The sequence below is a fragment of the Myodes glareolus genome, chromosome 3 (assembly GCF_982192425.1).
Source record: "Myodes glareolus chromosome 3, mMyoGla1.1, whole genome shotgun sequence".
NCBI classification, from domain to species: domain Eukaryota; kingdom Metazoa; phylum Chordata; class Mammalia; order Rodentia; family Cricetidae; genus Myodes; species Myodes glareolus.
This window is the reverse complement of record NC_142028.1, coordinates 81964171-81980303: the sequence shown is the minus strand read 5'-3', so window position 1 is coordinate 81980303 and position 16133 is coordinate 81964171. Positions and strand designations below refer to the sequence as shown.

The window sequence follows — 16133 nt, the reverse complement described above, 5'->3', positions numbered from 1 at the left end:
ACTAGCCAATCAGCATTTTATTAAAGTACAATTGACAGGGTACAAACCATTGTCCCACAGTAGAAGAGGAGAAAAGTTGGTTAACTGATTTTATTTTCTGTTCTGCTACGCATGTGGAACAAAGGCATTTAGTTTTATTTTGGTCTTATCCAGGCTTTCTTCAAAGACTTTAAGACTTTATTTATTTATTTATTTTTCTACTAAGAACTTCTTTTAACTCAGGAAAGCTGAATATTTCCAAGAGTGTAAGAAAGAAGTGTCTGGTGAAGATGATTTAAGAGGACAGCACTGGGCAGCCTGCAGATATATATGCCCAGACAAGTTAGACAAGTGTCCAGGAAAGGCGAGGCCATCTTTGTATGTGTCTGGGTAACAAATAGACTCTTTGTCAGGAGTCACGTTTTTGAAAGCCAAAATTGATTTGTGTTCTACAGATACAATGTTGAGCCAGACTTTCTGGATTTTTGTTTGTTTGTTTTTAAATGGGTAGTTACCACCTAGAGTGCACAAAAGGACTTAAATTTTAAAAACTGCGTTTTGTATTTGTGTGTGTGTGTGTGTGTGTGTGTGTGTGTGTGTGTGTGTGTGTGGTGTAGTGTGAAAATGGCATGGCATGTGTGCATAGGCCACAAGACAACTTCTCAAAGCCTTTTCTCTCATTCTACCACATGGATCCCAGGCACCAAATTCTGGTCTTCCATCTTGACAGCAAGTACCATTACTCATGGAGCCATCTTACTGCTCTAGTGTTTTGTTTTGTTTTTTTTGTTTGTATGTTTTGTTTTGTTCTGGGTTTTATTTTATTTTATTTTATTTTTGAGACAGGGTTTCTCTGTGTGACAGCCCTAGCTGTCCTGGAGCTAGCTCTTGTAGACCAGGCTGGCCTCGAACTCACAGATCTGCCTCCATCTGCTTCCTAAGTGCTGGGATTAAAGGTGTGCATGCATCTCTAATGCCACTATCACCCTACTCATCTTTTCTTAAAGAAAGTTAAAAAAAAATCCCCGAGGCCATGAATGACTCTGTTGTGTTGTTGCTGATTAAGCAGCTGTGTTTCTATAGAACTTATATAACATAAAATTCTTTGTCTTCTTTCATCTTCTCATCATGGGTTTGTTTTCCTAGTTATAACATTCAATCGTTTTGTATTTAATATAAAAACAATGGGATTATGTCTTATTTTAAATTATAGAGTAGCAGCAATCCATCATAGACAGATAAATATAAGAAAGATTTGCAAATTCAAATCAACATAAAGCAGTGGAGTGCCTGAAACCAGCCCAAACATTCCTACAGAAGAATTTATGAGTTAATGGGGAAATTATATTTCCTTGACGTGTGTCATCAGTATTTTGTCCTTTATTTTAATTTAAGTTTAGTCTTTCAGTCTTTTGTTTTCACTAAATGGAGTTCTGGCCTATTTTGATTTGACTGTCCTGTGCAGCCCAACTATGCTTTGGTCTGGTTTTGGTTAAACGTCTGTAACAGGAGACTGCACATTGGTTTTTCTGCCGCCCAGACCCTAATAATCACACAGAAACTATGTTAACTACAATATTTTTTGGCCTATGGCTCAGGCATATTTCTAGCTAGCTCTTACATCTTAAATGAGCCCATTATTAATCTATGTATCACCACGAGACTGTGGCCTACTGGTAAGGTTCTGGCGTCTTTCTCTTTTGGCAGTTAAGTGACATCTGCCTGTCTCCACCTTCTTTCTCCCTACATTCAGTTTAGTTTTCCCACCTACCTATATTCTGCCCTGCCATAGGCCAAAGCAGCTTTTTTATTAACCAATGATAGTAAAACATATTCATGACTTACAAAGGAGAATCCCACATCATACTTCATGCTGGATTTAAGTTTTGTCTGCCTTATAGCTATTTGATTCAGTAGTTTCCTCCTCTCCCTCTTCTGAAACTGTGATATTTCAACACATTTTAAATTGTCTTCTAGATTGTCAATATTGCCTTTAGTTTTTTCAGTTATTTTAAAGTATGTCTTCTTGTTTCATCCTATATGCTTTCATTAACATATCATGTGGTTAGATGAACTAGATAAAGTTATCCTCTATTTTATAGATGCTGCAGTAAGAACAAGCAAGTAACTGTATTTCCCCTAAGCAAAATGTTAATCCATATTTTTATTGCAAAATGTGCTTCACTTATATCGAAGTACCTTACCTTTTGTACTCTCTGCTACTTCTGTCATGTTCTGAGCACATGGTAGGCATTCATGCAGAACAGATCTGGTGGCCTGTAAGGCATTTGCCAGTTAGAATATCCACATGAGATTTGTCTTTTGAATATGTTCTGTTCATTCAAAGAAATGTTCCTTTCAGTTTCTTGATATTATAAAGATTAAGGTAGTCGCATGTAAACAGACATTTTCCTAAGGGAAATGGGATGGACAGGAAATGCTGCAGGCTTCCACTGGGGAACCCACTCTAGGTGAGGGTGCTTCATGATCAAGCTTGAGACCTGAGACCAGTGTCTGTGCTGTAAGCTCAGAAGATGACACTGTTGGAAGTTCCAGAAGGTCCTTGAAAGCCTTGGCCAACAGCTAGTGCTGACAGGCAGGCATGTGTGAATTCATCAGTGGTTTAGGAAACTTAAAGGTCATCAGAGCCATGTGTAGGCAATCTAGAAGTTTCCTTGCTCAAGGGAATCAGTACAGAGTCTTGAGATGTTTTGTTGGGGGCATTGCAGTGAGATCTTGGGAGCCATCTTCAGTTTTGTGTTATTCAGGTTACCAGGGCTCACAGTTTAGGATTGGTTCATTAGCATATCAGAACCTGCCTAAGGCTTGTCTTATATCAGAGCTGCCTTGAAGCTGGCTCCTATCTTGCAAGCATTATTCCAAATCACACAATATGGTTTCACTTATGTTCCTAACAGTATTGTTTATTGGTTTGTTTTCTGTTCACATTCTTAACTACTGATATCTGTGCTTTTTAGAAAGCTATGCTTTTATAAAAGTTAAGTACATAATTATCTATTTAATAATTGTGAAATATTTTTTGTCATTAATTTTGAAGCCCAAGTTCTTCAATGGAACAGCATATTGTTTGGTCAAGAAGATTTTAAATTTGGAGTACTGTGTAAACGGAGACTACTCATTCATTTCCTAGCCGCCCACATAAAAAACTATATTAATTACAACACTATTTGGTCAATAGTGTAGGCGTATTCTCTATCTCTTACATCTTAAATTAACCCATTTCTGTTAGTCTGTGTATCACCACAAAACTGTGGCCTACCGTTAAGGTTCTGGCATTTTTCTCCTTTGGCAGCTACATGATATCTCTCTGACTCTGCCTACTCTGTATCTATATCTCTATTCGGATTTCCTGCCTGACTTTATTCCGCCATGCCATAGGTCAAAGTAGCTTCTTTATTAATCAATAGTAATAAAACATATTCACAGCATACAGAGGGGCATCCCACATCAGTACTGAGTTTTTAAACATTTATTCTTCAGTCAAATGTTGCTGACTGAATATTGTATACTGGGTATTAATGTTGTCCTGGTAGTCAATGATTGACTTGTGTTTCCTCGTTAGTTATATTTGATCTCTTCTTATTTGTACAGGAGAGATTAAACAGATTCTAGAAAATGAACTTCAGATACCTGTGCCTAAAATGCTGTTAAAAGGCTGGAAGACTGGAGACGTGGAAGACAGTGTAAGTTTCCTAATTGAATAGGCATAAAAGATAACTGAGTTTTATGATAAGCTAAGTAATGCTTAAAAGCTGTTTTAGTTTGTGTGCTTGCTTGCTTGTTTTATGAGACAGGTTCTCATGTAGAACAGGCTGATCTTAAACTCTCTTGTTTAGCTGAGGATGGTCTTGAACTCCTGATCCTCCTGCCTTTATTTCCCCCAAATGGTGATATTTTAGGCAAGTACCACCATGTTCATCCTGAAAGATTAGTTTTAGATAATTTATGTATATCAGAAGTAAATTTTGTAGTATTTATTTAGTTTAATTCCCAAATAATGTTTTTCAAGTTAAATCATTAAATATAAACCAATAATGGTTTTAAATGAGTTTAGGTATGCAATAAAAACACTATGTGGCATGTTTTTTTTTTATTTCTAAGTATTTTTTTAGAAGGTTGGTACCTTTTTGAGAGCATTTACCTTTTTCTCAAACCTCTTAGGGTATCAGTGAGTGCCCTGGAATAATAATTTACTGACCAATTACTTACTGGCCTGAAAGAAGTCACACACACTGTGTACCTTTATGCCAAGTATTGCATATGGAGCAAAGATAATAGGAAACTTTTAAAACTTGGAAAATTTAAATGGTAAGAATATTTCTTCGTTTCCTTGGTTAGTGGCAGGTGCATGAAATGAATTAATATCTTGAGAATTTACAGAAGGTACAATAGTTTTCAAGTAATAGTGGCTATGGTTTTGGACCCCTCAAAGTCAGCCTAATGTATAAAATATTTCACTTTTCTTATTTAAGAGGGAAGAGGAATGGAGAAAGAAATGAATTAGCACTAAAGTTTTATATTTTAAAGGCAGAAGTATTTAAGAATCTTACACTATTACTGAGCTTATATTGCTTTAGCCAGGCACAAATAAAATCCCTTGGTTCATTATTTTATGAATGTTTTGTGGTAAGTTGTGCTTATAAATTATACACACACACACACACACACACACACACACATATATATATATATATTAAAATTGATCTACTGAGTTGGTACTGTGTTTCATTGTGACATTTACTAGAATTCCAGGTAGGCAAGAACTTTAAGTTTTGATATAGTTAATGATGATACTGTATAATGTTACAGTTAATATTAGGGGGGTCTGCAAGCCTTTTCAGTATAGTCAGTTAATAATATTAAATATTTATATAATAATAAAAATAATAAATAAAATAATAACATATTTAGGTTTTATCTTGCCTCTGTTACTGCTACTCTACTCTATTCCCAAAGAGCAAGAACGCCCATACAAGTGAATTTTTTGTCATGAAATGTTCTTTTGATTTTTTCACAATCATATAAAATTTAAAAGCTATTTTAAGTCACATACCATATAAAAACAGCTAGATTTATCCCATGTCCTTAGTTTGTTGCTTTTTGGTGTGTGTAGTCCTCAGGTTGGAACCCAGGGCTGTTGAAATGCTAAGGAAGTTCTATTAACTGATCTTCACTCCTGGCCCTTGTCTGTTTTGATACCCAGGGTTCTAAAAAGGTATGGATGAGTAATTCAACAGCCTTGATAGAAATAAACGTCAAGAATGAAATCATTTATACAGTTTTTTTTTAAATTGAGAAACCTGTATTAATAAGATAATACTACATCCTTTTCCACTAATTTGTTAAAAGGAGGTGGTCATTTTGAAAATGTTTTTAAGACATTCTAGTATCTGGACAGTCTTTTGCGAAGACACAATACTTCCAGTTACTTATTTATATATTCTACCATGGGGGATTCCTATTATTCTCAAGCCATTATTTTTTTTTTTTGATTGCTCCAAATGTACATTTCCATACCACACCTCAATGAATTCTCACAAAACATGTGAGAATTAAACAAAGTTGACAATTAACCATTGTATTTGCATATCTTCTTTTCATTCCTCTTTCTCTTCCTCCTTTCCCTTTTCTTCTTTTCTCTCTTTGCTTCGTGGTTATTTGAGACATGATCTTATGTAGCTCAGGCTAGTCTCAGACTCACAAAACTGCTAAAGCTGTCTTTGAACTTTGGATCTTTCTGTCTTCACTTCTGTTCTGTACAGTCTGGAGAATGATCTACAGTAGCATATTTTCAGTTTGCATGAGTGACTGCATTACAGTTCATAGCAAGCCAAAGTAAAAGAATAAATAGCAAATGATAGATAGAAAGCAAAACATCATCCAATTGGCTACTCAAAACATCTAATGGGAATGGAATCGGGAAGCCCCTTTAAGGTAACCAGCTGGAGGTCTCCATCCAGAGTGTACCCCAGGTGAGACTTAGAAATAAAAGGACAAATAGTAACTGTTAGAGATAACATCATCAAATTGATTGCTTACAACATCTAGCAAAAATTGATCAGGGAAGCTGAGGCAGTCATCTGAAGCTCACTCACAGTTGAGTTCTTTCTAACCGACTGAGCTTTCCGGAGGTGAGCTTCATGCTTCTCGTCGTCACTGGAGGCATTTTGATGCCATGGATAAATAATAGTAACATCTTTTGGAAATGTTTTACCTTCTAGTTTTTTTCGGGGATAAAATATTTTTTCTCTTGGTCTGTTTTGCTATTTTCTTCTCTTCCTAACAGTGTTAGGGGGGCAGCCTATTGTCAGACATTGAAAGATCTTTGAGACATTTCTGCTTGGGTTTGAAATGGTGAAGGACAGCCCTGCTTCCCGAGCCAGCTTCTTAAATGAGCTCAAACAACACCTGACAGTTCTTCCACAATGTATGTTCTTCCTTCTCACCTGCTGGGATTATGGATGTGCAATCACCAGATCCTACTCTGATCTTTCATATCTTATTGGCATCTTAAACAAACATGCTTTAATGGGAACCCCTAATTCTCTTCTATGTTGTTTTTTCACCAGTTTTCCTCAATAAATGGCAACTTTGTGTAGCTAATAGTAAAGCAGAAATTGTGGCCATGAGACTTTTATCTCACATCACACACGTCACAGAATAGCACAGAGGATGCTTTTGTAAATTTTATTGGTTATACTTCTAAAATATATCTCAACTAAGGCTACTTTTCAGTATTTGTGTTACAACTGACTAATCCAGACTGGACTAAAAGAACTTCACTATTAGCTCCTTTTTTTTTTTTCCTCCCTGAGACAGGGTTTCTCTGTAGCTTTGGAGCCTTTTTTGGAACTACCTCTTGTAGACCAGGATTTTGTCAAACTCACAGAGATCCGCCTGCCTCTGCCTCCTGAGTGCTGGGATTAAAGGTGTGCACCACCACCCCCCTGCTTAGCAGCCATAACGATCTTTTACAAACATACATTGAAGTATATTGCTCTTTTGTTGAAACATAGTTTTATCCTTTTCTCAGTTTTACAGTACCTCCTGAGTTTTCTTACCCTCTCTTTCTATGCTATAGCTCATTTTGAATTTTTTTTTTTAAATTAGGATTGGGCTTTATTGACCCAATCCTTGACAGATAACATTCAATTCTCTGGAATCATTATTACCTCCAAATCATTATATAAATGATTCATTTCTATCCTTTCGTTTTAGCTTTATACTAGTTCTGTAACAAACATTTCTCATTTGGTTCTTGTCCCATGATTCTCCACCATAACATTTTAAGAAGAGGGGCTATATCTGTTTTATCACCAGTGTTTTTAGAATTCTTGGTATATCAGTATCAAATAAAGGTTCATGGATTAGTGCATAAATAATGGCCTAAATAAAAGGGTCATTTTATTTAATCATGTCATGTATGTTTTGATGGGGAAGATTTAACGGAGAATCATAGAGTAGAAAATAGATAAAAGTACGACCATGACTTGATTGAGTGCTAAGAGCATTTTTCTGTAGTCCACAAAGTAATAGGATAAAAGGTGAAGGTAACTCTCCTGTGTATAGATGATGCACTTTGTTTGCATGCTAGAATTATTGAGAGAACACATCAATTTCAAAAAGGTGTTACATATTTGTCATAAAATTGACTTTAGTGTATCCTGGTAGGTTGTACTCTTATAGGTAATTGTGTATTGTGGTTTTTCAAACCGTGCACCATAACCCATTACTAGGTTGTGAAGTTAATTGTACAGGTAATAGACAACATAAAGAGGAAGGAAGAGCAGAGAAGTAAAATACAACAGAAATGTCATTCTAATGTAAATAATTAGGGTATTTATTTTTATTTAAGAGTGCACTTAGTAAGATGGGCCCTCTCATGGAGCAGTTAAAAGTTCTTCCTGTGGCCTGCTTGGGTAAGATCACCTTTCTCCAGGTGTCTTTTTCTCCATCTGCAGAATTAAGGAATCCTTGTTTAAGGATTCCTTAAGCACTCCTCGCTTCTTAACCCTTAGAGCCTTGCCATTATTATCTGTTTTGACTCTGCCAGGATTGACTTTGCTACCCTTCACCTGTTTATACCAATCATTGTAAGGAGTCTGAGATTTCCAAATCACTCCTTTCGAATCTTTATAGACTGTATATCTAAAACCTGGCTTGTTTCTCCTTCCTCTACAGTGCTACAAGGCTTCATGCTATGTGCTGTGGAACTAATCCATCATTAGCAAATTTACTTTTATTAAATTCTTCCATGTACATTTCCTTTACTGTCTTCCACTGAGTGACAGCCATCTTCTTCAAGAAGTTTGTTCTTTTGTAGTCTTCTTAGTGTTAGTTTTATTTTGGCAGTCCTTATACAATGAAATAAATTGTTACATATATATATATATATATTTATATTTGTACTTCTAGGTCATTATCAGTCTTTCCTATCAGAATTTCTTTAGCTTTGAATTTACGTCAAAAGGTTATATCACCTTTGATAACTTACTGAAGTTATCGTCCCTATTTCCTTATGATTGTTAACTTCTGACTTATAATTATTCTTTGTCTTTAATTTAATTCTTATTAATTTAATTCCTTCAAGATTTAGACAGTTTTTAAAAATATTTACTTTTTGCTTATGTGTATGCATTTGTAAATGTATTTGTGTATGCATTTGTGGGTGTAGCTGCCTCCAAAGGCCAAAAGAGGGTGTTGGATCCCAGGAGCTGTAGTTACAGATGGTTGTGAACAGCCTGGCCAAGCTATTGAGAACCAAAATGGTTCTCTACAAGAACAGCAAGCACAGTTAACTGCTGATCAGTCTCCAAGTCCTCTTATTAATCTCAGTACCTTGTAAGTTGCCCTTTCTTTGGTCACCTAGTTATTTGGACCTTTTGCCTACAAAACTCTTTCACTATTCTTTGTCTTACTGTCTCTCCATGCTCTTAACATTTTACTAACAATGGCAGAAACTTTCATCTGAATTTCAAGTTCCGGTTGTTTGTTTTTTGCTTAGAAGTTCTCATCTTTTAATTCATTTCTTTTTATATTATAGCTCCCAACAATCCTCCAACTCATGTCTTCAATCCACTATTTCTGCCATATTTTTTAACTTTAAAATTGCATTTTTAAACATTTGTCGTGGCTGTTTTTGTCTGAAGTGGTCTTCCTCTGTATATTTTTGTTTGTTACCTTGTTACCTTCAACTCCATGCTCAATGAACACAGACTCTGACTATCCAATTTAAAATTGCAAAGCTCCCCTAACTTATATTCTTCATCCCTGCTTCCTGCCATATCTTTAGGTAAAAAACCCCAAGACAGAAAAAGCTATCACCTTCTAATTTTTAACTATATAGATTACTTTAATCCTACTAAAGCATTGCTCCCCCATACCCCTTCCCAGTCAGAACTCCTAGGTTATTTTAGCCACTCTTGTGATTAGGGTGGTCTGGCTCAGAGGTGTAGTGCAGTAAGATTCTGTGAATGAAGAGCATGCCCTGGGTGCATGATGTGGAATGAATACCCTAGTGAGTATATCTACCAGAAAGCATGTTAGCAAGTCTTTAACTTCAGATTGTGCAGCTGAAATGTATGAGTTTTGTGAAATTTAAAAGTTTGTATGTATATACGTGTAACTCAACAGATCGTTGTAATAAAAGAAGATCTTTAGAATCAAAATAAAGTGATCTAGGTAACTCTTATTGGAGTCCACATCCAGGTTATACAACGTCTTAGGCTACAGCTCCTCACCCTTAAAGATCCTTGGTTTGAGGTGCTTTCTGTAATTTTTTTCTAGGTCTTAAAATTTTCTGAAAACCTGCTTTACTAATTTTTGCTATAACATAATTACACGTCAGTGGAGAAATTAACGACTCTTAATTGTGCTCTGATCTATAAGCATCTCTAATGAGCTAGAAATTTGTATTGTCCTGTAATGCTCAGATTTGTATTTATTTGCCATAAAAACAGCAGAAACAAGATGGTTTGGATTTAGCTGCTCTATAGTTATATTTAGGAAATTACCAAAAGATGAGAAACCAACCTTAAAGTTGCCAAATATTCAAGAATTATAAAAATTAATAATGTACAAATTCAACATTTATTTTTGTTTTCTTTTTTTCTATTTCAGACGGTCTTAAAATCATTACACTTGCCAAAAAACAACAGTCTTTATGTCCTTACACCAGACTTGCCACCGCCTTCATCATCTAGTCATGCTGGGTAAGGGATTTGCTTTTCCTGGAAATTGGATGGGAAATTTTTTATATATTGTGTATAAGTATAATAAATAAAAATTTTATGGAAGCTTTAATTGACTACCAAGTGTATCAGTTTTCATATTATTTGGTTTAGATTATTCATTTGACTTACTAGTAGAATCCTCTTTCAAAGAAAAATCTGTTGGAAAATGCCTGTATATTAAAAGTAATCAAAACAGACTAGAGCTATTGCTCAGTACTACCTACTGTATTCAGGGTTCTGAGTTCCTTGTGAGCACTTAGGGGGCTGGGGGGAAGAGAGCCAAAATGGCCCTTCTTTGATTGAAGGAGAAGGATTAGAGGGAAGAGAAAGAATAAATACAACCCCAGTCTGTTATTGCCAAAGAAGATACAAGTTTGAAGAAAATATAGTAACTTCTACAGGATAAAGCTAGAAAAACACCTCCTTAGGTTCTCAAAGAACTCTTTCTTTACTTAGGATAGACTCATTGTTGCTTTTAATGCTCATAGAACTCAATACATATATTTACAGTATTTATATTATGTTTGTATACATGTATATACAGTATTTAGTTGCAAATTAAATTTAGCAGTATTAAATGAAGCAAATGGCCTGCATATACTGATTGTACTAGTGACAAAACAATGATTTTTTTTTGAGTCTTTATATCACCTCAAAACTAGTTTCACGCTGACTTTCGAGTTTCACAGACTTTATGTTCATCGCTGATTTTATTGTCATCAGAGTATTATGCTGGATTCATGGAAATTGTCTTCTTTGCCATGTAGCTGACCTCTCATCACTGATTCATTCCCTAGGCCTACAGTATTGCTGAAATGCTGTGTTTATTGGGGAATGAAAACTGTTCATTAGTTGGCCTGTTGATTTTTACCAGTTTTCAATGATGTTGTTTTATGGGTAGGAACAATGAGAATTTTTCAAAGAAAGACAAATGATGTAGTATGAAAGGACTATGGCAATGAAATTCGTGGCAATGAAAAAGTTATATTAATATACATTAAGTGAGACCTCCTAAAAGGTCAGGGTTCATTTTTATAGATATTTATTCAATTTTATTAAAAACTTTGAATTTTTCTCTCAGTGACATTATATTGTAAGTTATTTATTAAAGCAGATATAAAGTAACATGTTTTAAATGGCAAATGATTTTCTTCAAGTTTTGTTCAGAATTATAAAGAAAATTCTACCTCCATGTCTTGTTTTCCTGTCTTGATTTTACTGCCACTAGAGGGTGCCTGGTAATTGCATCTTTGTATGAACAGTTTCTTTTCCAGTACCAAAAATTATAACATAAATTACATTACATCTATAATTGACTTAAGAATTTTTTTAATGTAAAGTTGATTTTTAGAAAACAAAATTTAAGATGAAATTAAGAGTGAAGATGTTGCTCAAATCTTTGTAATAATTAAGAAACATTTTAACCCCTCTTAGAATTCAGTAATGAATGAATGAAGCGTTATACTTGTGGCACAACTTCAAATCAAATTATAATTTATAATAAAATTAGAAAAGGGGAAATGTTATTATATTATTATAGGAATGATTCAGTTCATCAATGTGTTTTTATTAATTAGTAGATAAAAGACAAACTCTATTCCCAATGAGCTTTTAACCTATTCATTAAAGATACTGGGCCTTTAAAAATATCTTTCCTTTCCTGATAATTTTCTTAATTATCTTTCATTACTTGTCCTAACCCTAAAATCCAGACTGTTCCACCCAGTCTCCTTTGTGATGTTTTTCCCTGCCCCTCATTTGCTCTAAATGTTGAGATTCTTGAGAGTTTTTCTCAGAAATTTTCTCTTAGCATCTGCTTTCAACCTTTTCATTTTTAAAAGATGCTTTATATAGCTTAGAAATTTCTCTTTATAAGCTTGTACCCAGCGTGTCTTCTGTAATGCAGAGTCAGATGCTTTTCTGGGAGAGCGGAGCCTCTCCGTGAAAACAGTGTGAAATGCGGAGGCCTGGCCTAGCTAGCATGATGAGTGCTGAAAGGTCGTTTAGCTGGGGATTTAAGTAAATGACTTTGTTAATTTGGATGAGGAATAGAACTAAGTATTGGATGTTAGTACATTTTAAAGAATAAGTGAGAAATGAAATCAAATAACATTCACAGAAAATTTGATTGTAAAGGGGAAGTAGGTGTAAGAGACAGAATTACTTGAAATAGGAGAACAGGACAGTAAATAGGAGCAATTGGAACAAGTAAAACAAACAAAGCCTGGTGGCCAGAGGGATGTGGGAATGTTAGACTGCAGGAGCATCTGTAACCGAATAGCATACGTTGGGCAGCTTAACAACACAATTTTAGTTCTCCAGATTTGTAGTCCAAGATAGAAATGCAGGCCAGGTCGGTGTGTGATGAAGGCATTTTTCTGACCTGTAGATTGCCAACTTCTCCCAGTATCCCTGAGATTGAACGTGATTGAACAGTTTTTTTCTTTCTTATAAAAACACCAGTCACATTGGATTAAGGTTTCAACCTTAAGACCTGAATTACCTCCTTAAGACCATATTTCAGATAGCATCAAATTGGAGTTTAGGCCTTCTGCATTTGAATTCTAAGGGTAATTCCAAGAGTCAATTCTGAGTAGGGAGACAGGATTGGAGTGTAGGATAAAGTATTGAAATCAAGGTAGCTGACAGAGTTAGAGACAGTAGGAAAGGTAGAGAGACAATTGGTGCCAAATGGAGAATAGTTCTGAGTTCTAGATCTTAATAGTTATAGTAGCAATGACAAAGTCCAAGTTATAGAAAATACTGAAAGAAAGCTCAAAGATGAATAAGAATATATATTATTTAAAGGAGAATAATGATATCAAGAAAATATTTGATAAGTGATTTAATTGTCATTCATGAAGGATGGCTTACTGCCAAGCCCTTTGCACACATTATTTTTCTTAAATCATTACAATAAACCAGGAGTAGATTTTACCCACATTTTGCCCCAAGGAACCTGACCTGAAAGGTGAGGTAAGGACAAAGATATGACATATATAGTTTGTTTCTTTAAAGAAGGCTGTAGACTTTCTGATTATCTTTAGTCTATATTTAAAAAGCGTAAGTCTAGGTATCAATATAACTGATGGTGGTAAACACTCAAGAAAGTAACCTAAATTTATCTAAGGAAAAAAAAACTTAATGTTTCAGAAGCTAGAAATTTAAAAAGAAGTATAGGAAAACAGCAGTAGAAGAAAACAACATGAAGTGACCAAACAAATCAAGTATATTAACAACATCTATAAATCAGATAGAATTAAATTTCTTTACTAAAAGCATATTTCCTGGCCAGGTGTGGTAGTGTATGCCTGCAGTCTTTTTAGTTCATGTCTTAGAAGCAGAGATGGAAGCAACTTAGCTCAGCTAGGGCTACTTAGGAAGATTTTGTAGCAACAAAACAGCAACAACAAACCAAAAAACTAAAACAGAAATTCCAAATTTGGATCTTCAGAATTGTTTTAAGGTAGTAGCAGAGAAAATAGACAATAAGGAGGAGAAAATTATGTCTTAAGTTTTGCAGGCTAATATCACCTAAAAGAAAGTAGTTTAATAATGTTAATAATACTTTAGCTTCATTTTAAGGCAGATACACGGAGGAATAGTTTTCCAAGAATATACATTGATTGTGGACTTGTGCGTTCAGTTCAGCTAATTTTAGCAAAATAGCAAAAATGATATTTATAATTATCTGTCAGATTTATTTACTGATTTTATAAGCTATAGATTTGAACAGCTCAATCAAACACATAGGAAATCATTAAGAAAATAGACCAAAATGCCAGTTTCAAAGAATCAGTCATATTGATCACATTCCTAGACCTTTGCTTTCACAAATGATGTTTTAAGAAATATTTTAAGAAACTAGTGTTACAGTCAGAATGATTTGATATGATTCTTAAAATAGCTTGTCATTCCTTAGGAATAAATCGATATAATCAGTATTTAAGTACATGCTTAATTTTAATTAACATTATTATTAGACTTTTTAAAGTAATATTTTAAAGTATTGGATTGGTAAATGTTTTTTTAATAAGAAGTCCTTTAAAAGTGGTTCATTTTCAGAAGATAACATTCTGGATGAGAAAGAAACTTGTTCCCAATTAAAGCATCAATGGTGATCCCAGCACATCTAATTGGAGTGATGTACCAAATCCATTTAGACAGTTTACTGCCTATTGATAGGTTGGTGACTACTGAGATTTGCTTGTTAGCATCACACTTTGAAAAAGAGCTGCAGGTATTCTTTGTGACAGGAGCTTATTTAATGGACATTCAGAAAGTTGCTTACTGATTCACAAAGCAAGAAAATCAATACATTGCAAATAAGATATTTTCTTTATATTTTTCCTTAACTAATGGAATTATGATTATTCAGTTTTGCTGTTTGTCCTTGGTGTAGATTACAATATATCAATATCACCACTAATTACCATGTTTTGATTAATCTTTTATATTTTGATTGAGACATTTTGTTAAACCAAATATATTACTGTATTGATAAACAGTAATTATAGGCATAAGGCTATCTGGACTTTGAAATTATCTTGAAAAATGTTATTAGGAATTATGTAAAATGAAATGTTTGTTTTTCTAGACGTATTTAATTGCCGACAAAGAAAGCAATTAAAAGTAGCTGCAGACTAAGAGGCCAAGCTCTGTTAAACATGGTTTTGAGATTGTTGCAGAGCTTGTGGTGATGATAGCATGGTGTCTTTTGAGATGTTAACAACTGTAGCAGAGTGCTAATTAAGAATGATGTCATCTTCGGCTCAGAATTGTTAGTATCATGTTAGTTTAGCTGGACAGAAGCAAAACCTAGTTTTGGTTATGATAATAGCTCAAGTCATATTTATAGTGGAAAGATTAACATTTTATTTTTTATGCTCTTCCCAAGACAATTTTAAAATCCTCAATGAAATACAATCGTATGTAAACATCAAGGCCTTAGCTCATTTACATATGTGCCAGATTTTCAAACTGATTGCTATTTGAACCTAATCTGTCATTGCTGGCTGCATTAGCTACAACAAACATTACATTTACATATTGATTTCTTATTTTGTTTTAGTGTAAATAATCCATAATTATAGTAAATTTGGTCTTTTGTTGACAAGAGCTCATATGACTCTTAAGTTTAGAATGGAAATTTAAATTACCATGTGTTTGGCTTTTTAATTCAAAATCTGATGTATCTCAAATGAAAAGAAATATTTGTAGATCACAAAATATTAAAAAGACAAAAGAAAAATCTTAATGTTTAGAAAGATGCAAATTATGTTTCTCTAAAATGATAAGCATTATATTATAAAAATTCATAGTAAATTAGATAAGTTACTGTTCCTGATTCAGTCATTAGATCATGTTTAAAAAACAAAATCTAATGTAAATGGATACAATGCTTTTATATACACACATCCATACCCACCCACACACTTACATATGTCTGCCTCTGTATATATATTTAAATATCCAGCTCAAGAAAAGATATACCCTGTTTACACAACAGAACCTTCAGTGTCTATATTGGTGTCAATACTTATCCTAGTAACATACACAACTAATGTAGAAAGTATACTTTTCCTACTATCAGTGTAGAGATGTTGTTAGACATAAAATATTTTAAGCAGAAATGGCAACAAACTCCAAATTTCCATATAGACTGATTAAAAGTATATTACATTTTTTTCCTGAGTACATTTGGTTGGAAAAATGGTGGCTTCAATATTACATAAGCACTGATAATGTGGTTAAACTTGATACAGAAACTGTGAAGACTTCACTTCATCAACTGGGTTGTTGTCGCAGAATGTGACTCACTGGGTGACTTAAACACAAATATATACTTTTTGTCTTCATGGAGGTTGGGAGAAGTCCAAGATGAAGGCACCAACAGACTCA

The 16133-nt window shown here is 34.2% G+C and overlaps 1 protein-coding gene across 3 annotated transcripts in view; it reads left to right on the top strand.

Annotated features, from left to right (window-relative positions):
• The window catches only part of Faf1 (Fas associated factor 1), a 303421-nt gene that overhangs the window by 76577 nt on the left and 210711 nt on the right, over positions 1-16133 (top strand). For all 3 annotated transcript variants that reach the window (XM_085686415.2, XM_087904746.1, XM_085686413.2), the window contains exons 5-6: positions 3592-3683; positions 10120-10211. In XM_085686415.2, the coding sequence (XP_085542541.1) occupies positions 3592-3683; positions 10120-10211 (184 nt within the window). The remainder of the gene's footprint in view (positions 1-3591; positions 3684-10119; positions 10212-16133) is intronic.